The 22,558-nt window shown below is 36.6% G+C and overlaps 1 protein-coding gene across 3 annotated transcripts in view; it reads left to right on the forward strand.

The window, feature by feature from the left end:
• Positions 1-22,558, forward strand: part of LOC121383267 (B-cell linker protein-like) — a 73,065-nt gene that overhangs the window by 44,543 nt on the left and 5,964 nt on the right. For 2 of the 3 annotated variants that reach the window (XM_041513180.1, XM_041513181.1), the window contains 5 exons: positions 4,044-4,065; positions 10,335-10,643; positions 14,290-14,429; positions 16,956-17,030; positions 22,000-22,074. In XM_041513180.1, the coding sequence (XP_041369114.1) occupies positions 4,044-4,065; positions 10,335-10,643; positions 14,290-14,429; positions 16,956-17,030; positions 22,000-22,074 (621 nt within the window). The remainder of the gene's footprint in view (positions 1-4,043; positions 4,066-10,334; positions 10,644-14,289; positions 14,430-16,955; positions 17,031-21,999; positions 22,075-22,558) is intronic. The other variant, XM_041513182.1, reaches the window with a different exon arrangement.

Below are 22,558 nucleotides of genomic sequence, written 5' to 3' on the forward strand. Positions count from 1 at the left end.
TTTTGCGGTTTCTTTTAAATGCTAGAACACTGAGATGTGTGTCCAGGATAGCTTGGTTGAACTTTAATGGGATATAAGCACAAAAATAAAGTTGAACTGAACTGAACTAGAACATGTCTTAATGATGCTACTTTCAATTTACCTACCGGCATCAGTGGCGCAGTGGTTAAGCCATCGGTCTCCAGGCTGGTGGGTACTTGGTTCGGATCCCAGTCGAGGAATGGGATTTTTAATCCAGATACCGACTCCAAACCCTGAGTGAGTGCTCCGCATGGAAAACATTCTTTGTGATCGTACTTAATTTCTGTACATATGTAACCCCTACTGACGTCAAACATCAGTGGTTCCAATTCTAGCCACATGTAAAGCGCCCCTATTATGGGAAGGGTCTACATGGAAATATAATTAAATAGAACAAACGTAAAACAATTTATTGCAATTTATTAAATTGTATTTACGCAAACAAGAACTTCAGTTCATTTTTATTTTTTGATTATCAAAGCTAAATACAGTTTTGGTTGGTTTAACACTCGGATATTATGTTCAATTGAAAATAATAATAATAATCACAAAAAGAGAGAAAGAAAGAAAAAAAGAAAGAGAACGAGAGAAAGAAATTACAATACTTACGATAAAATTTAATAACAAAACACAAGTGACTGAATAATTTGATTTATAAAACAACAATAACCGGGGCCGAAACGTCTGGGGTCGAATGTGTAGCGGGGCCGAAACGTCTCGAAAGCATTAGATACATACTATTAAAAATAGTATTATTCGAATCCGGGTCGTTTCGCCCTAAAACCATATCGAACTCTGCGTTGTTTCACCCGTAGTCCTATTCACCCAGAGTTGGTTCGCCCTAAATCTCATTCGTATCGAGTCGTTTAACCTCAGCTGGGTATGTAGTATATTTAATGAGAAACCACAGCACATGGTAGTATGCAGTGTGACTGTTCATAAATTAAAGGGACATTCCTGAGTTTGCTGCAACTTGTAATATGTTATCGATTAACAGAGCCTTTTTAAAGATTGTAATTACATATCAAAGATATTTTTCTGCATAAAATATCAGTAGCTGTATATTAAACGTGTTTTTGATCGTTTTAATATTTATACTAGGTTAAATTTATTTTATTTCCTCAAATATTATATTTTCGTACGTACAAATTTATTTGAAGACAAAATCCAGTTTGGGCTTCTTACAAATATTAAGACGACCAGAAACACATTGAATATACAGACACTGATATTCTAAACAAGAACATATACATGTATTTAATAAGTAAGTTTAATCATAGAAATATTTTATTAGTCGGAAACATCTTACAATGCAGCAAACTCAGGAATGTCCTTTTAATTATTAATGTGAATACATTGTCTGTATATTATCTAAGGCGTGTACGTATTTCATGTATATAGCTTGAGTAAATGATACTGGAAATAAACAAAATTATATTATTTTTATCTGTAAATATAAACACGCAATGTGTGACATCCAAAAATCAATGGATATAGGACAAATCAATAAATAAATGTACTTTATTAACAAAATAAAAATTAGTGCGAATCGAAACATGGGGCGAAACGACTCGGTTAGAGGTACGAATCAACCCTATTCAAAACGACTTGGGTGAACTAGTAATAAGGGCGAAACGACCTGTTACCATATTATTTTGGTAACTGCAAACTTAAACATTTCATCAATGTGTTGTATAAAAAAATATCAGAGTGAAAGGATTTATTAGAAATTACTCCGATTGTGTGATGCAGTAAGCCCTTGCCGAAGTGATGATAGCTGAATACCTCGCCCCTGGTTTCATTGAAAACTGGTCTGGTAGACGTGTTCAGAGTAACGTTCCCGCCGAGGCCAATTGTTTGATTGGTATCACGGTTCATCGAAAAGGCACCGTGACACTAGCTGTACTTGAAAGATTTTTACCGACAGCCGCTGGCTGAACACACAACATGACAGGTATGGCAAAGAAAGGATTGCTTGGCTAGTGTCGCGATTCTCCGATCCATCTAAAACTCGTTCCGCCTAAATTATTATAATCCAAAGGTTGTAATAACCAACTGCGCAAGCGCGGCAATTGTTTGTCCTTTTCGGTGGTTTTCCATTTGATATTTGATGTATCACCAGTTTGAGGGAAATATAGCTAATAACACAACACAGAAGGGACCGATAATTTAGTTCGAGCGAAGCCTTATAGTCGACTCTGGACGTATTCGACCCATCATCAGTTAATATACGGGTTTACCGGACAAAAAACTCGGCACTTCGTTTTTGGTTCGAGCGTTGCGGTGTGATCGACCCTTCTGAGGTCGAGCAAACGAGATTCTACTGTATTTTGTTGTTATGTTTAAATGAAAAATAAATCAAGGCTCCCTCTTGTTAAAAAAAATCGCCCTCTCAAAATTTGTGGGAGAAGTGACTTCGCTCTATTTGGACCTCACGTGAGGCATGCATAATAGTGTTGTCATCAAAACAGCAACCTAATTTCTTGATCCTCTTGGTGAAACGACCAAGCAACTTTCAACAAAATCATCTTTATTTAATATTGGACATATTAACGGGGGAGGGGGTGGGAGCGAACTCAGAAATAGTTGAGACAGCAAAACATGTATTAAAAAAAATCGGAGAATGGGTCTACTGAGGTGATTCGATCCTATGACGCAACTACCTCAGGCTAGCGCTCAACCGACTAAGCTAGATCCCGCCTGGGAAAACTGGGAGCGAACTGACTTGGGGCAAACTGGCTTGGGTACGAAACGTCTGGTACCTTTGACGAATGACTTGGATCATGTGTTTTAATTCTTCATACTGTTATTTAATGGACAATTTAATGATAAGAGACGGTTAATACAGATCGATGTGTTTCCCGATATTGACCACCCTCCACCCTCCCAATCCAAAATTAAAATCAATGAACCTGCTATTCTACGCCATTCATTATTTTTTCGCGGGAATTTGACGTCACTGTAATTTATGCCGATACTCTATTTCATGACAGTTTTACATTTAAAACGCATCTAAACATACAAATGGAATCAAATTCGCCACTCTTAATCACTGGTTAGACATTTAACCGCAGGTCACAGCTGCTTTAACTTTAACCCAGGGTTAGGGTATATTTAACTCATGGTTAGCGCTAACCAACGTTCGAACAACACATTTTTCAATCGGTGATTAAATTTAACTCTGGGTTAGGCACTTAACCCAGGGTTAACGCTAACCCAGGTTTCGAACAACCGGGCCCAGGTGTCCAGCATGATCTGATTTACACAGGGTTTCTCTCTGTCTCTGTCTCTCTGTCTTTGTATCTATCTCGGTCTCTCCCTCTCTGTCTCTCGGTCTCTCCCTCTCTGTCTCTCTCTCTCTGTCTCTCTCTCTCTCTCCCTCTCTGTCTCTCTCTCTCTCTGTCTCTCTCTCTCTCTCTCTCTCTCTCTCTCTCTCTCTCTCTCTCTCTCTCTCTCTCTCTCTCTCTCTCTCTCTCTCTCTGTCTCTGTATCTATCTCGGTCTCTCTCTCTCTGTCTCTATGTCTGTCTCTCTCTGTCTGTCTCTGTCTCTCTCTCTGTCTGTCTCTGTCTCTCTCTGTCTGTCTGTCTGTCTGTCTCTCTCTCTCTCTCTATCTCTCTCTCTCTCTCTCTCTCTCTCTCTCTCTCTTATCTATCTCGGTCTCTCTCTCTCTGTCTGTCTGTCTGTCTGTCTCTCTCTGTCTGTCTGTCTGTCTGTCTCTCTCTCTCTCTCTCTCTCTCTCTCTCTCTCTCTCTCTCTCGCTCTCTCTCTCTCTCTCAAGGCAGGATGTAGCCTAGTAGTAAAGTACTCACTGTCTCTCTCTCTTCTCACATACTTTCTTCTTACATTCTCTCTGTCTCTCTGATAATAAATAAAAGTAATGAATTATCATCAATATTAATTTATTAATTACTCCTTCATGCATTAATCAAATATGGCCTAAATCATTTGTGTAAAAATGTTGCCGTTTTTTATGCCTTCCCTACTGTTTATTTAATGTTTTTCATTTCATTTATTTTACAGGACGAGTATGAGTTTCCTGATGGTATGTTGATGTAAAATTCTTATAGATATAATTATGGTCGATCGATAACCATTACTATGTTTAGCTTGAACATGGTGATTAATTGGCCCAGTCTGTACATGTAATTTTTTTCATTTTATCTTGCAATCATTACATACATTGGCAAGATATCTAGATAAATTTCTATATTATATTGCAAAATTTATTAGGTGTGGATGTTGTAATTAAAGCCTTTAAAATGAAAAAAAACAAAAAAAACAAAATCACTTTGTAGCTTGGTGATGCACTGACTTTTTATCTATCTGTAGACACACTGACTTGAATTGCATTCATTTTCGACTGCTTTCTCACCTATCACATCTGTAGTTTATTGCATCATGCCCTGAAATGTTGACCATCATGACTTGTAACTTTGCTGTGGTGTGGCGTGTTACGTCTTCAGACATATATAGTGTATTGTGGCTTCAAACTTGCTGTGATTTTTATGTTTGAAAATTGTGATGCTATGTGCCTTTAGACTTGGCTTAGAATTATCGTCCTTTATTGTTTAGACTTGTACATGCATTATGCATTTAGACATCCAGTAGTAGGGCTCGAAATTAAGAATTTGATACCTATTTGAATTTTGAAATGTTTTTGTCGCAGCCAAAATGCTAACCAAAAGTAATTTTGTAGCCTACCTATACAGCAGTTTTAAACCAGTAACCTTAATTTGCAACAAATTGAAAAAACAAACATTATCCCTTCGGCCGATGGCAACAGTTTTATCAGTGTTGTCATTAAGGCCCCCTTTACACATACAGAGATCGTTGGGTGATCATTGAAAGATAAAAAATTGGCCCGATCTCTCAACGATCTCCTAAAGCCTCGAACAAGCCGTTTCTGTGTAAATGTTTGGGAGATCCTTGTGCGCTCGTTGTGTGATCAAAAATGCAATTTTCGGGTGGAAATATTTGGCGTTCATTGAAAGATCGCTGAGAGATCATTGGGAGATCGATGAGATCGTTGAGAGATTATTGAGCATTCATTGAGATTGTTGAGAATTCGTTGAGAGATCGCTTCCCTTGGAGATCGTTGAGAGATTGTTTTGGACCGAGTTAAAACTTTGATGAGACCGTGGCGACCGTGGAGATCACTGGAAGATCATTGAGAGGTCATTGAGAGATCTTGGTGATCGCTGGACGCTAATTGAAAGATCGTTGAGAGATCTGGCCATTTTTTCATATCTCGACGATCTCTCAATGATCTCTCAACGATCTCCACCCTGTGTAAAGGGGGTTTAAGTAGTTCAAGCCCAGTAATAGCTCATACACATGTATATGTTTCAAGTTGGGGGTTTTGTTAAACATTCATCTGATAATTATACCTTTAGGCATATCATACTTTATGGTTTGGATTTGTTGTTCGTATAGTGCATTGTGGTTTCAGTCTTGTGGTGCATATATTACTGCTTAAATGTAGTGCATTGTGGTTTCAGACTTGTGGTGCATATATTACTGCTTAAATGTAGTGCATTGTGATTTCACACTTGCATTATGGCTTTTAACAGTGCATTGTGGTTACAGACTTATAGTACATTATGGCTTTAAATTTAGTCCATAGTGGTTTCAGATGTATAGCAAATTATGTCTTTAAATGGTGCTCTGTGGTTTCAGACTTGTACATATATATACATTATGTGTCTCTAAACATAGTCCATATTGTGGTTTGAGACTTCTAATGCATTTTGACTTCACTCCTGTAGTTCATGATGTCTTCAGACATTTAGTGTATTATGGCTTTAGACTAAATGATGATTATTTATTGCTTTAGACATGATTGTACATGTAGTATATTCTAGCAGTATATAGCTTCAGATTTGTAGAGCATCAGGGCTTCGTCTTTGTAGGGCATGCTGGTTTCAATATGTAGCATGTTTTGGCTTTAGGATGTGACTTCATGTCAGTGTTGCCTTATGGCTTTAAAACAAAATATTTGGTTTTTGTTTTTTAATTTTTTACCCCAGATCAGACTATGACAAGGCTGTGGAGCCTTGGAGCATTGCCCTATACAATGGTAATACATGGGTGTGTAATGAATGAAGTAGATACAGAACTTTCTTTAATATAAAAACATACATTTCCAGTGGTCTGCTATGGAGAAAGTTGTAGTACATTAATCAGAACTTCAGACAGGAGGAGCATACATGTATATATTATGTCTTAAACCAGTTAGTGTATAGTTTAGCTTTATATGTAGTTATGTAGTGCAAAATGGCATATTACTTGACTGTTTTAAATGTTTATTAGTTTGTTTCTTTCTTTTTGGGGGGCTAGTGGTTAAAGCACTCGCTTTATGCTCGGTCAGTGTAGAATTGATGCCCTTCAGTGGAATCATTGGACTATTTCTTGTTCCATCCAGTGCACCATGACTGGTATATCAAAGGTTGTGGTATGTGTTATCCTGTCTGTGGGATGGTGCATATAAAAGATCCGTTGCTACCAATGAAAAAATGTACAGGTTTTCTCTCTGTCAGAATTACAAAAAATTTGACATCCAATTGCCATTGATTAATAAATTAATGTGCTCTAGTGATGTCATTAAAAAACCTTTAACATCAATTCTCTTACTTTTCTTTGGGGGTTTTCTTATACATTTCTTAGAATACTGTCATCTTGGCAGCTAGCATATTACAATTTAAACATCATTCACATAATTATTCAAAAACAGCTATACAGTAATGTGTGACAAATATCAGAAAGGTACTGGTTGGTTTGATATATATTATCATTTGGTTATGAAATATGGTAGCCCCTCAGTAAAATGGTAGCCCCATAATTTTAATAAATTTTAAAAAAGAGAGAGAGAACAGCAAAATTATTGTTTTTATTTAAACATGTTGTTATAGGTGGGTTTTGTTTTGGGTGTTTAACCATCTTGTCGATTGCAGAACAACTGGAATGAATGAATGTTTAACGACACCCCAGCACGAAAAATACATCGGCTATTGGGTGTCAAACTATGGTAATGCAAATAAATAAAGTGATGATCAACATCAATATAAAAATTCAAGGTTTAAACAAAAACAGTGTAAAGAACTGTGCAAAAATATAAATACAAATATCACAGAATTTTACGGACACCGAATTTTACTCTAAACTTCAATTTGTGCTGTATTGGCCATTCTCAAAGAGAATGTTACACCCCTGCACCACGGTGAGGTTACAGCATGCGCAGGGGTTCTCAAAGAGAATGTTACACCCCTGCACCACGGTGAGGTTACAGCACGCACAGGGGTTCTCAAAGAGAATGTTACACCCCTGCACCACTGTGAGGTTACAGCACGCGCAGGGGTTCTCAAAGAGAATGTTACACCCCTGCACCACGGTGAGGTTACAGCACGCGCAGGGCAACAACTGGATGTACAATGAAAAAACCTAGTAGCGCAGTGGACTACCAGGTTTAGACATTGGGTAGCCCGAGCAAGAAATTGGTAGCCAAAACACCCTGGACTAAGGTCGAGCCCTGGGAACATTCTCAGTTGACGGAAACTTAGATGTTGTCATGGCGAATGCAGGGGCGTATTATGGAAATATTTGAGGGGTGGACTAATGGAAAAAGGGGTCTTAGATCAACTTGTCGATAGGGAATCTTAACAACAACAAAATAAAATAATAATAGTAATTTAAAAAAAAAAAAAAAGGGGGACACTTGAATATTTTTACTTTTAAGGTGGGACAGGTCCCTAGACCCCCCCCCCCCCCCCCCCCCCCCCCAGCCTTGAATTTGCCTCTGGGTGAGTGAAAATGTGTTTGTATTTGTATGTACTCAATCATGTTTAATCATCGTGCACCCTCTGGCTAAACTATATGTAGATGGCTCGAGGAATATTACCATGTGAGCTGTGGGATATGCTATGTTTTGATAGTGCAGAAAAAACCATTTAAGTTTTAAAAGATCAAAGAAAAAATTATCAAATTTAGCATCATATTAAAACTAATTACCGTAGGATATGTTATATTTAATATATATGAAGCAAAATCTATGGTGTGAAAATTTTCTGTCATCAACCTTAGTAAGCCAGCAGACTTGCATGTGTCTGTCTATCCAACACAGTGTTGGCTCACATGCAATGGATAGTGTGAGACGGCACATTGATTTCTGGGTGTTCGGTTTGTATATATGGCTTTAAAATTGTAGCTCACTGACTGCTGTCAGCATTCGGTTTAAATCAGGGTAATGTTTGCATAGTGTTCGTGTGTGCTCATATTTCTATATTTTTGGCAGCTGTGTCTATAATCATAATTCTGGCCCACCGACTGCTATCAGCATTGGTTTAAATCAGGGTAATGTTTGCATAGTGTTCGTGTGTGCTCATATTTCTATATTTTTGGCAGCTGTGTCTATAATCATAATTCTGGCCCACCGACTGCTATCAGCATTGGTTTAAATCAGGGTAATGTTTACATAGTGTTCGTGTGTGCTCATATTTCTATATTTTTGGCAGCTGTGTCTATAATCATAATTCTGGCCCACTGACTGCTGTCAGCATTGGTTTAAATCAGGTTAAAAGTTTACATAGTGTTCGTGTGTGCTATGTTTTTGGCATCTGTGTTTATAAACATAATTCTGCTGTCGGCATTCAGTTTAAATCAGGTTAATGTGCGCCCATATTTCTATATTTTTGGCAGCTGTGTTTATAAACATAATTCTGGCCCACTGACTGCTGTCGACATTCAGTTTAAATCAGGTTAATATTTACATAGTGTTTGTGTCTGCTCATATTTCCACGTTTTTGACAGCTGTGTTTATAAACATAATTCTGGTACATGTTAGTTGAATTTTGTCTTGCATTTGAAATTTGTTTTATTAACTTATAAGCTAAAAAATGCAGGTTAATATTTAGATGTTCATTGATAATTGGTTGGATGCCCCACAGCTGTAATTAAAATGTGTTGAGTGTGGTGTCAATTTAAATAAAACATTCATTCATTCCATCCTTGGGGCAAGACGTCGCTCATTGGTACAGCGCTCACCTGATGCCCAATCGATCTAGGACTGATCCCCATCAGTGGGCCTTTTGGGCTATTTCTCATTCCAGCCAGTGCTACACATCTGGTGTAACAAAGGCCATGTTATTTACTATCACATCTGTCGGATATAAAAGATCCCCAGCTGCTGATCGAAAAAGAGTAGCCCATGAAGTGGTGACAGCGTGTTTCCTTTCTCAATATCTGTGTGGTTCTTAACCATATGTCCAATGTCACATAACTGTAAATAAACTGTGTTGGGTGCGTCATTAAATAAAACATTTCCTTCCTTTCTTCCTTCCTTTCAATGGTTGCATGTTCAGGTTTCTCCCAGTTACCTTTGACTCATGAATTCATTTATGTATGACTTTCATACTGGGTATAATATCTATTCAACAAGTGTTAGTCATTCAATTAACTCCACGCCTCATCCTCAGGGCAAGGTATACGTTATTTAAAACTTGTGTTAAGAATGTTGATTATATTAAATGAATGGCTTTCATATTAGTTACCTACTGGTCCAACCAGAGGGGACTGTAGGTTTTGTCTCCATTCGTCCGTCCATCTGTCTGTCTGTCCCACATACAGGTTTCTGGGCCTTTTCTTTTTGCAATGCCTCAAGATATTGAGCTAAAATTTTGTGGATAGCGTTATCATGTACAGTTACAGTTGAAGTTTGACTTTCATGGCGATTTATCCATTATCGCCCTTGAACTTGAGAGAATAATAAAATGTGTTGAACCTGGCAGGGAACATGTATTGCTTTAGCAGTAGTACTCTCAAAATGATTGTTTAGTGTGCAATCCCCAGCTTCATAAATGTGAACACATGGTAAGATCAGTGTGTACATGTATACAATATATTGGCAAATAGGAAGCTTTGGTTTTTCACATGTATAGCCTGATCTTATTTTGGCTCTATAATCCTCATCGCAGGACCATCAAACATTGCAAAACCCTCAAACACTGCAGGACCCTCAAACATTGCAGGACCCTCGAACATTGCAGGACCTTCAAACATTGCAGGACTGTCAAACATTGCAAAACCCTCAAACACTGCAGGACCCTCAAACATTGCAGGACCCTCAAACACTGCAGGACCTTCAAACATTGCAGGACTGTCAAACATTGCAAAACCCTCAAACCCACTGATCTTAGGATAAATATAGATCCTCATATCGCCATAGCCATTTCTTGTTGTTTACGATTGCTATTTATAGAAAACAGTTCAGCACCTGCATGCATGCAGCACCTTCTTTTTCTTTACGATTGTTATTTATAGAAAACAGCTCATCATCTGCACCACCACCTTCATTACCATCACGACCAGCCAATCGTGCGCCAGTTCCCGTCCCTCCGTCCAAGCACTCTAAACCCCCCAAAAAACCAACAACATCGACATCGACAGCTGCCCCGGGCATAAATATCGACACTGGAGCACTGGGCAGTGCCCTGAAGGGATTGAAACGTGTTACTAATAACAGTACCCCGAAGGAGGTGGAACACAATGCTACAGTTGGCAGTGAAATATCAACTCAAAAGATTAATATTAAGGATGCAATCAATAAGTTTGAAACGGGTGTTAAGCCAGGTAGGTGTTCACGGTGAAAGGTTAATTACATGTAGATATAATTATAAAGTTGATTGATGTAATGTATAGTTTATATATAATATTACTGTTTAATTATTATATTTTGCTGCTGTTTTTCTTGATTTGCAAACGGGTGATAAGTCAGGTAGGTGTTCAAGGTGAAAGGTTAATTACATGTAGATATAATTATAAAGTTGACTGTGTAATAATTTATTATATTTTGCTGCTGTTTTTCTTGATTTGCAAACAGGTGATAAGTCAGGTAGGTGTTCAAGGTGAAAGGTTAATTACAGGTAGATATAATTATAAAGTTGATTGATGTAATGTATAATTTATAGATAATTACTGGGTAATTATTATATTTGCTGCTATTTTTCTTGATTTGCATGAAATGCAAAATTGTTAATTAGCTTGGTCATGTTTGCATTTGTTTGTTTTCTTGTTCTTTTTCTTCTTCTTACTTATTATTATTATTATTATTATTATTATTATTGTTATTGATATTATTATTGTTGTTGTTGTTATTAACATTATTATTATTATTACTATAAATCATCAAATTAATACAAGCAAGATATTATACGAAAAATTCATCCAATGTATTGGCGCAATAATTACTTGACGCATTATATTTTTAACCAGTGACAAAATAAATGTCAATACACGGGATAGAATGAAAGTATTATTTTATGTCAGTAGATTGTAATCGTGTAATGTACAAGAGAAGAAAAAAAAAACCTTTAATTTTTTTAATTTTTTTTTGAAAAAGCGAAATAAGCAGTTTATGAGTTGTTGTTGTTGACAGGTATTAACTAGATTTACTGTGTTTCCTCCACACCTTGTCATTGGCATGGTGCTCTGCATAAACAGTGGTGGAAATTATCATCCAATAACAAAACATGGATAGCTTGTTTGACTGAAAACAAAACTGGCCTCGGTGGCGCAGTGGTTAAGCCATCGGACTACAGGCTGGTAGGTACAGGGTTCGCAGCCCGGTACCGGCTCCAACCCAGAGCGAGTTCTTAAGGGCTCAATGGGTAGGTGTAAGGCCACTACACCCTTTTCTCTCTCACTAACCACTAACCAACTAACAACTAACCCACTGTCCTGGACAGACAGCCCAGATAGCTGAGGTGTGTGCCCAGGACAGCGTGCATGAACCTTAATTGGATATAAGTACGAAAATAAGTTGAAATGAAATGAAAACAAATACTAAATTCTTAAAATTTGTGTAATTGCATGATGTGAGAAATTTAGAAAAGAAATTAAAGTAAATTTACTGAAAACAAGTCCACATTTATTGTTTACAGGGTGAAGTTTTAAAGTTGCATTTACAAGATAATAAAAATAAATGTAAAAATACGCATTTCAGTGTTTACCTGTCCCAGTGCAATAATATCATGATGTAATATTTTCATAATTTACATTATTATAATTATTTTATTATTATTCTTTTTATTTGTTTAGCTAGGGTGTAATTAGATATTAATGCCTTCCCATCTAAATTATGTCTAGTCTTGTAATAATTGTTGGTTATCAGTTATATAATTGTTTTTATAATAAACTTGGCTCAGTTAATGCCATGGGTTTTGTTTGTTTATTATTATTATTAACTTTTTTATTTGGTGTGTGTGTGTGTGTTTTGGGGTGTTTTTTGTTTGTTTTTTAATGGACAGGTACATACTGTAAAGCATAGACATGTTGTTAACTGCTCTAACAGTTAACAGTTAAAGTACATAAAGATAAAGGTCTCGAACCTAATGACGGCAATTGCCGTCATTTAGATATAAATTGCCATAGGTCGGGAGCATCAGTATATGTAGATGAACTTTGTTTCAGTATATGTAGATGAACTTTGTTTCAGTATATGTAGATGAAATTTGTTTCAGTATATATAGATGAACTTTGTTTCAGTATATGTAGATGAACTTTGTTTCAGTATATGTAGATGAAATTTGTTTCAGTATATATAGATGAACTTTGTTTCAGAGGATGTAGATGAACTTTGTTTCAGAGAATGTAGATGAACTTTGTTTCAGTATATGTAGATGAACTTTGTTTCAGTATATTTAGATGAACTTTGTTTCAGAGAATGTAGATGAACTTTGTTTCAGAGGATGTAGATGAACTCTTACTTCAATATGTGTGGATAAACTTTGTTTCAGTGGATGGAGATAATTAAGCTTTGTTTCAGTATGTGTAGATGAACTTTGTTTCACAGGATGTAGATAATTAAGCTTTGTTTCAGCATGTGTGGATGAACTTTATTTCAGAGGATTTACATGTAGATGCAGACCATGAGTCGAGTTCTGATAACAACGATGAAGTGCAACCTGCTGCAAACACAACCACTCTTCCCACCAAAGCTTTACAATCTAAAGGTGTCGCAGACTTTTTCAAACATCTGCCTCTTCTCCCAAAATTCCCAAACCACAAGAAACTATTCCATGATTTCCAGAAGGATTCAGTGAACAAAGACAAGTTAAAAACCAAGGAAGATGTTTCTGATGACATTACAGTCCCAGCATTACCAGGTAGGGATAGTGCAGCAAAGCCAATAAAGCCGAAAAAACCGCAGTCAAAACTGATACGATTACATGTAGATGCACGAGAAAGTGCCAAGAAAGAGAACAAGTCTTCTCCAAGCAAAAAGACTGTGAAGGTTCAGGAGGCCGAGGCAGTTTCAGAGGAATCGAACGATGATGAGTTGGCTGGCCTACAAAGTGATGACTGGCCCCCATCAGAGGAAGATGAGAGTTCGGAATCATCACCAAGCCACACCCTTGATAAACCCAGTCACTCTAAACTTGCAGCCAGTAGGAAGACACCAGTGGGCAGTTCAGATAGTGGTCTTCAGGCGAAGAAACCACTTGTTCCAGTCCCCACCGAAAAGGTTAGCAGCTAGCTGACAATGCTGCATGCTGGTTTACAGGAATGCTGGAATGGTTATACCATAGCCTTGGTCCCTGTAAAGCGTATGGGACATGGCAGTGTTATGTTGTTTGCCTTGCTAAACGAAGTTTTGCATGGACTTTGTGTTGTGGAAACCCATTTGTGCATGGTTTGGTTGTTAATTATTTGGTCGTTAATTATTTGGTCTGTGTTTTTATTTTTGAATATATAGTTTTGTTTTTATTACAGTGTCAGCTATGCATGTTTAGTGCCTGGTGTGCTCCAAAACTCATGTGTTTGACCTTCATTGACCAGAATATTTTAATTTTACAGAATAGTATTTTCATAGCATTTAAAACTCTTAAAGCTGATCCAGAAAAGAACACAGGAGGGGTGGGTGGGTGTCTCCTTAACAAATATTAGTTACCCATTGAGGAAAATTAATTTTAATTATTTATATATTTTATAAAAAAAAAAAAAAAAACTTTTAAATTTTATTTTATTTTATTTGTTTTATTAATAAGCAGACCTAGCAGTAAATTTTTGTCTTTAAATGCATTGTCTATCTCCACCCAACCATTACAGCACAACCACCTATACTCCCACCCCCACCTTAAGTGATCTTTACTGGAACACTGTTTGCCTGTGGTTTTCTGTCAGTTTACATGTAGTAGTAACAGAACTACATACTAACACACACAAGCAGAAAACACTGCATGTCTGCATGCCTGTTGCATTATTTGACTTTTTTCAGCCATGTCTCCCAAGCCTAAGGGTTTCTCTAGCCCTGTGTCTGTTCACTCTGTCAGTTCTGTCTCGTCCACCGAGAGTAATCACACCCCACTTTCACCGCATCCAGTAGAGTCGACAAAGGAGAGTGTATCTTCAGCAAAGGTAATTTGTGTAGTTCAGTCTTCCTCTGCCTGTATTTAGAGGGCTCTCATAAAATATCAAACTTGTGCCCGATTCTTTTGTTCTAATTGGTACAATAAAATATATTTTCAATAATGTCCACTTTCAAACCCTGGAGTATTTAAAGAGCTGTATACTGTGAAATGGTATTATAGTAATTTATTACTGTTCGACACCCACTTGTCATTGCTTTGTTTTGAGTTTTTTTGCTTTTTTGGGGGGGGTGGGGGGGGGGCCTTTCTTTTCATTTTTGTAGGGTGGGTAAAGTATCCTTTCTGGGTGTTGTTAAATCCTTCCCTCAATCGTTCATCCATTTGTGTATCCCCCAACAAATCCACCCATCCATCCATCCATCCATCCATCCATCCAAACTCATCCACCCGTATCTGTCCATCTATCCCATCAAAACCCAGCCAAACACCCACTCATATCCATTCATCCTTCTAATAATCCATCCATTCATCCATTCATCAAAACCCAGTCAAACACCTATATCCATCCATCCATCCATCCATATCCATCCATCCATCCATATCCATCCATCCATCCATCATCCATCCATCCATCTATCCATTAAAACCGAACCCAAATACCCAACCACCCATATCCATCCATCCATCCATCCATCCATCCATCCTTCAATCCATCAAAACTCATTCATCCATATCTGTCCATCTATCCATCAAAACCCAGCCAAACACCCACTCATATCCATTCATTCTTCTAATAATCCATCCATTCATCCATGCATCAAAACCCAGTCAACCACCCATATCCATCCATCCATATCCATATCCATCCATATACATCCATCCATCCATCCATCCATCCATCCATCTATCCATTAAAACCGAACACAAATACCCAACCACCCAACCACCCAACCACCCATATCCAGCCAGCCAGCCAGCCAGCCAGCCAGCCAGTCAGCCATTAAAGACATAATACAGGCTAGTACTCCTTTCCTCCAGCCCCCTCCCAAATACTAGAACTGCTTTACACAAGAGATGTAATTTATTTGAATTATTTTTTCTAGAATTCTGGATTTCACTACAATCTGAAACTTACATGTAAATCCTTACTTTACAAAACCCTGCAATGTTTTTCAGATTAAAAAAAAGAAAAAGAAAATGAGGAGGATGGGGGAAGAGTCTGTCATTTTCATTGTGTACTAGCTACCAGCTCAAAATGCACTATAACACTTTAATGGCTGTGCAAATAGATTGGACTGTGGAATTTTGTATCCTGGGTCTTAACCCTGTTATAACAAACCCCACTCCTACCCTTCTGTATGCCGCCAAACCCACTTAGCCAGCCATACAATATTGATGCAACAGTCATTTGTATATAAATTAGCCACAGGTGTTTTGATATCAGTTATATAAGTTAATATCAAGAATATTGATATCCAGCATATTGACACTAAGTGTGTTGATATCAGTTATGTAAACTAATATCAAGGATTGCGTGATCAGAGATTGATATTGTAACAAGGAATATTGTTATGAGGGATATTGACACCAACTCTGTTGATATTGGTTGTATAAACTAATATCAAGGATTGTATGGTCATGCAGGGATTGATACTGTCACCAGAAATATTGATCAGGAATATTGACACTAAGTGTGTTGATATCAATTATGTAAACTAATATCAAGGATTATGTGATCAGGGATTGATACTGTAACCAGGAATATTGATATGAGGGATATATGGACACTATTGAAGTGGGTTAATTAATACAATTATTTATCCAGCAATCACTGTATACATTGGCAAGATATGATGACTAGATAAATCTATATTTTAGGTCACTGAACAAAAATATAGGTCATGTGACAAGCCTGACTTGACTCGAGTAGATTTTCAATAAACATACTCTTTAAATCATTTGTTGAAATACAGTAAATACAAATAACTTTTAGTTTTGCGATAACAATACAATTAGAGTTTAGAAACGCTTTTTTAATGTGACAGAATGTAGCTAGCTTCTTACAAATAATGACGTCATGTATCTTGTATGACGTCATATGGCAAAAGTCTTGCTAGGTTGACAATACTCGATTTGCGTACACAAAACTTGAATAAATAATGATTTTCCGAATATTCCTGTAGGATTGCTGGATAAAAGAAATAACTGATTACTGTCTTAAGCTATCGGCTTTATCCTGCTCAGGTTTGAATGGCGAATGCAGCGAGGCTCTGCCTTCGACAGTCGCAGGATAAAGCCGATATCTTAAGACAGTAACCAGTTATTCCCTATATAAATTAACATCATCTAGGACTGTATGATCAGGTATTGGTGTGGTAACCATGACTATTGATATCAGTCATACCCATATTAATATATATTACAGGGCATTGTGTGATCAGGGAGGCATGCATGTATATGTATATTGATATTCTGTATTCATATCGATATCGTATTATTATCGGATGTTTCAGTATATAAATTAAGTACCAAACTGTGATCTTGGGTTGTTTTGTGTTTTTTTTCACTCTTATAGGATATGCCTCTTCCACCTGTTCCTAATTCTGAAGAAGTTTTTGATGAGATTTATGATGAATGTGCTTCAAATCTGGTAAATTTAGATACATCCTAACTGCCCACAATGCATGGACTTGTCCTTACGCTTTATTGATAAAAAAAATGCTTTCGTAGAGACTAATTTTGTCCTAATCAATATTATACCCAACGACATTTATTGCTTATTAAAATCTTGGACTGTAATATATCAGCATTATTATTATATATATCAGGTGATCATAAAAACATCCCGCTTACATGTATATAGCAGAAAAACTGACAGAACATCGAAAATGTGCAGAAAACCAATTTATAATACGGTACATTCGGTATATAATACGGTATATTCTGAAAATGATGATCATACATCACAGGGTTCACAGTTATTCTACCACAACCAGTAATCAATTTTTGTAGGATTAAGGAAGGAAGGAAATGTTTTATTTAATGACGCACTCAACACATTTTATTTACGGTTATATGGCGTCGGACATATGGTTAAGGACCACACGGATATTGAAGGAGGAAACCCGCTGTCGCCACTTCATGAGCTACTCTTTTCGATTGGCAGCAAGGGATCTTTTATATGCACCATCCCATTGCACATACCACGGCCTTTGATGTACCAGTCATGGTGCACTGGCTGGAGAGAGAAATAGCCCAATGGGCCCACTGACGGGGATCGATCCCAAACCGACCGTGCATCAAGCGAGCGCTTTACCACTGGTCTACGTCTCGCCCCTTTTTCCAGGATTAAATGCACTTTCTTACTTCTTTCAGGTATAATAATACAGTCAACATTTGTCAGTTACAATCAATTTCAAATAATCGGTTTCAGGGTTGGTTTTTTTGCATTAGCATTAATAATGTATAAATGTTTGGTTTTTGATCTACAAAAGAAACCTTTTTGATGTTTGTTATATAGTAACAGGTCATCAGTAATACAGTTTTCATATTTTCATTACAATGACTTTCTTCAAGCAAAAAACCACAAAAAAACTACACAAAAGCCCAAAAAACCAACCCAAACAACAAACAGTTGGGTATAATTTTGATGAGGAATTTAATGTCCATTCTAATAACAACTTTTGTTAACTTATTTAACATCTGTCCTTCACTGCCATAATTATTTTCTGTTGATAGAGAATTGTGTTCCTGCTGATAGAGGATTACTCCTTTGTAATTTTTGGTTGTATGAAATTAACACCTTGCTTGCACTTAGGTAATTGGGATGCATGCCTTTTATTCAGTGCATACTACTTAACTGCACCTGAATAACTGTTACAAAATATATTATGTACCAGTTTGGAATGTTTATATCATGGGTGTGGTTGTGTATATATGTATGTTATCTTTACACAATTATGCATTGTGTTTCTGTGAGTTTTGTCAGTTTTAATGTTTATATGTACATCATAATTATTATGTGTTTGGATACGTGCGTGTGTGAATGTTCTTGTCTGTTTGTTATACGGAGATGAAGTTCATCCACATTTTTATAGAATACTAAATTTTAGTACTACCCCAAAACTTAATTTTTTGATGAAAAACTAACGATAACTGTTGCTTTTCAAGACCCTGTGAAGTTTTCTGCACTTTATGTCCCAATTGTATGTCATTTTGATCTTTAGCATTTGTGTATATGTACATCATTTGTGTATATGTACATCATTTGTGTATATGTACATGTACATGTGTATGTGTACATCATTTGTGTATATGTACATCATTTGTGTGTATGTACATCATTTGTGTATATGTACATCATTTGTGTATATGTACATCATTTGTGTATGTGTACATGTACATGTATATGTGTACATCATTTGTGTATATGTACATCATTTGTGTATATGTACATCATTTGTGTATATGTACATGTACATGTGTATGTGTACATCATTTGTGTATATGTACATCATTTGTGTGTATGTACATCATTTGTGTATATGTACATCATTTGTGTATATGTACATGTACATGTGTATATGTACATGTACATGTGTATGTGTACATCATTTGTGTATATGTACATCATTTGTGTGTATGTACATCATTTGTGTGTATGTACATCATTTGTGTATATGTACATCATTTGTGTATATGTACATCATTTGTGTGTATGTACATCATTTGTGTGTATGTACATCATTTGTGTATATGTACATCATTTGTGTATATGTACATCATTTGTGTATATGTACATGTGTATGTGTACATCATTTGTGTATATGTACATCATTTGTGTGTATGTACATCATTTGTGTGTATGTACATCATTTGTGTATATGTACATCATTTGTGTATATGTACATGTACATGTGTATGTGTACATCATTTGTGTATATGTACATCATTTGTGTATATGTACATCATTTGTGTATATGTAACTGTGTATGTGTGTGCATTTGTGTGTGAAGGGCAGGACGTAGCCCAGTGGTAAAGCGCTAGCTTAATGCGCGGTCGGTTTGGGATCGATCCCTGTCGGTGGGCCCATTGGTCTATTTCCTGTTCCAGCCAGTGCACCACGACTGGTATATCAAAGGCCATGGTATGGGCTATCCTGTCTGTGCAATGGTGCATATAAAAGATCCCTTGCTACTAATGGAAAAATGTAGCGGGTTTCCTCTCTCTGACAATATGTAAAAAATATCAAATGTTTGACATCCAATAGCCGATGATTAATAAATCATATTTGTGTGTATATGTGTGCATTTGTGTGTGTCTATGTGTGTGTGTATGTGTGCATGTGCGTGTGTCCAAAAAGTGTTTGGAATTGGTTGGAATTTCATCAGTTCAATCAGTTAGCACCAACTATCACATTTCAAGTACATAATCAGTCAAAATCAATCATTGGAACATCATTAGGTCATGAGAGAGACTGTGTGTGTGTGTGTGTGTGTGTGTGTGTGTGTGTGTGTGTGTGTGTGTGTGTGTGACAGTGTGTATGCGTGCTTGACTAACAGGTCATGGTTTAAAATTTTAAACCTAAGCCTTTCAGTCATGCACAAACACACACACACAGTATATTGTTTAATAAATTTTCATTTCGTTTTTAAGTTTCCCAAGCATCATTAAATTATTAAACTCAAAATGAACTGAATCAAAGACATCTGAGGCATCTGTATTTCATGCCGGATGGGATTTAGCTCAGTTGGTTGAGTGCTCGCCTGAGGTGCTTGTGTTGCAGGATTGAACCATCTCAGTGGATTCATTCAACTGATTGGTTTTTTTCTTGTTCCAACCAGTGCACCACAACTGGTCAAAGGCCATAGTATGTGCTTTCCTGTCTGGGAAAGTGCATATAAAAGATCCCTTGCTACTAATGGAAAAATGTGTGAGTTTCCTCTCTATGACTCTTACATGTATGTCAGAGTTACCAAATGCTGATGATTAATTTAACCAATGTGCTCTAGTGGTGTCATTAAACAAAACAAACTTTTAACTATTAAATTTCATGCCTTGCACAGCATATTTTAATCTTAAATAAAGAGGAACACAACAGAAATTATTTTTACACTATAATAAAAATTCATTGATACCAAATTTAAGCATTCATGCTGGTAATGATAAACACAGAAAACCCATAATGAATGAATGAATGAATGTTTAATGACACCCCAGCACGAAAAATACATCGGCTATTGGGTGTCAAACTATGGTAATGCAAATAAATAAAGTGATGATCAACATCAATATAAAAATTCAAGGTTTAAACAAGAACAGTGTAAAGAACTGTGCAAAAATACAAATACAAATATCACAGAAATTTACTGACACCGAATTTTACTCTAAACTTCAATTTGTGCTGTATTGGCCATTCTCAAAGAGAATGTTACACCCCTGCACCATGGTGAGGTTACAGCACTCGCAGGGGAGAAAACATATAAAGACCACACACACACACACACACACACACACACACACACACACTCCAAAAAAACCCACCCAAAAGAAATACCAAAAACACACCAAAAACAACCAAACAACCCCTACAAACACCCCCTCCCCCAACACCAGGACATTCTGACAGGATAGGAAAGGAATATTTTTATTTAACCACATTTCATTACATTTTAAGACAGCTATTTGTGTCTAACATTATTACTTTTGATATTTTAATGAGAATGAGAGAGAAAAACCCATACTGTCACAAAGGCTACCCCTTTCTAAAAGCTGTAAGGAATACTGTATTTACACTTTTCCATAGACAGAACAATACATGCCACAGTCTTTGAAATACCAGTCATTGAATACTGGTTGGAATGGGAAATACATTAAGTGTGAGCATTTTACCTACATCCCACCCACTTTCTGATAGATATATACATGAAAGTAAAAAAAAATCATGTGAAATCAGTATAGCTGGAATTAAATATGCACTTTCAGTGACAAACAGGTGCACTGCATGTACTTAGACAAACAAGTTGAAAAATGTACTTAAATAAAAATAAAAAGCCTTGTCTTTCAAACTGAAATCAAACATTGGATTCGACTGATGTATCATTTGTCGGTATATACATGTGTAAGTAACAGGAGATTTTCAATACAAAGTGAAATGCTTTCCTGACATGAGTAGCTTGGGAGTTAAAGAACATTTCCTTTTATTTCAACTTTAGTTTCGTGCTTATATCCAATTAAGGTTCAAGCACGCTGTCCTGGGCAAACACCTCAGCTAACTGGGCTGTCTGTCCAAAACAGTGGGTTAGTTGTTAGTGGTTAATGTGGTTAATGAGAGAGAAGAGGGTATTGAGTTGTTAAAACTCGCCCTGTGTGGGAGCCAGTACAATTAAGAATTCCGAATTTTAGTGCCACCTTAAAACATTTCCTGTCTTATTTATTTGTATTAGTTTTTTAGACCTTGCAGAGCTTTCCAGATTATTTATATTTTTAATGAATTTTTAATGATTTTTTTTTTTGTCATATATTATTTTCATCCCAGTTTTATAATGTAATTGATGTAAGTAAAATGCTTTTGAAGAATAAAATTGTAGCTTTTAAGATTTTCAACTTTTGATTTTTAGCTGGCATCGTATCCATGGTACCACGGCAGTCTTGGTAGAGAAGACGCAGACCGCAAGCTGAAGCAGCTGAAGGAGGTAGGTATTTAGTTGAACAAGGGTTCTAGTAAAATTACCCCTCAGTTGCAGGAGGTAGGTATTTAGTTGAACAAGGGTTCTAGTAAAATTACCCCACAGTTGCAGGAGGTAGATGTTTAGTTGAACAAGGGTTCTAGTAAAATTACCCCACAGTTGCAGGAGGTAGATATTTAGTTGAACAAGGGTTCTAGTAAAATTACCCCACAGTTGCAGGAGGTAGATATTTAGTTGAACAAGGGTTCTAGTAAAATTACCCCACAGTTGCAGGAGGTAGATATTTATTTGAATAAGGGTTCTAGTAAAATTACCCCACAGTTGCAGGAGGTAGATATTTAGATGAATAAGGGTTCTAGTAAAATTACCCCACAGTTGCAGGAGGTAGATATTTTGATAAATACGGGTTCTAGGAAAATTACCCCACTTCACACATCTCTGAGCATCAAACTGTTCAGTGTATGTCCACATGTATTTTTATATTAAATTC

Source organism: Gigantopelta aegis, chromosome 10 (genome assembly GCF_016097555.1).
Source record: "Gigantopelta aegis isolate Gae_Host chromosome 10, Gae_host_genome, whole genome shotgun sequence".
Classification (NCBI taxonomy): domain Eukaryota; kingdom Metazoa; phylum Mollusca; class Gastropoda; order Neomphalida; family Peltospiridae; genus Gigantopelta; species Gigantopelta aegis.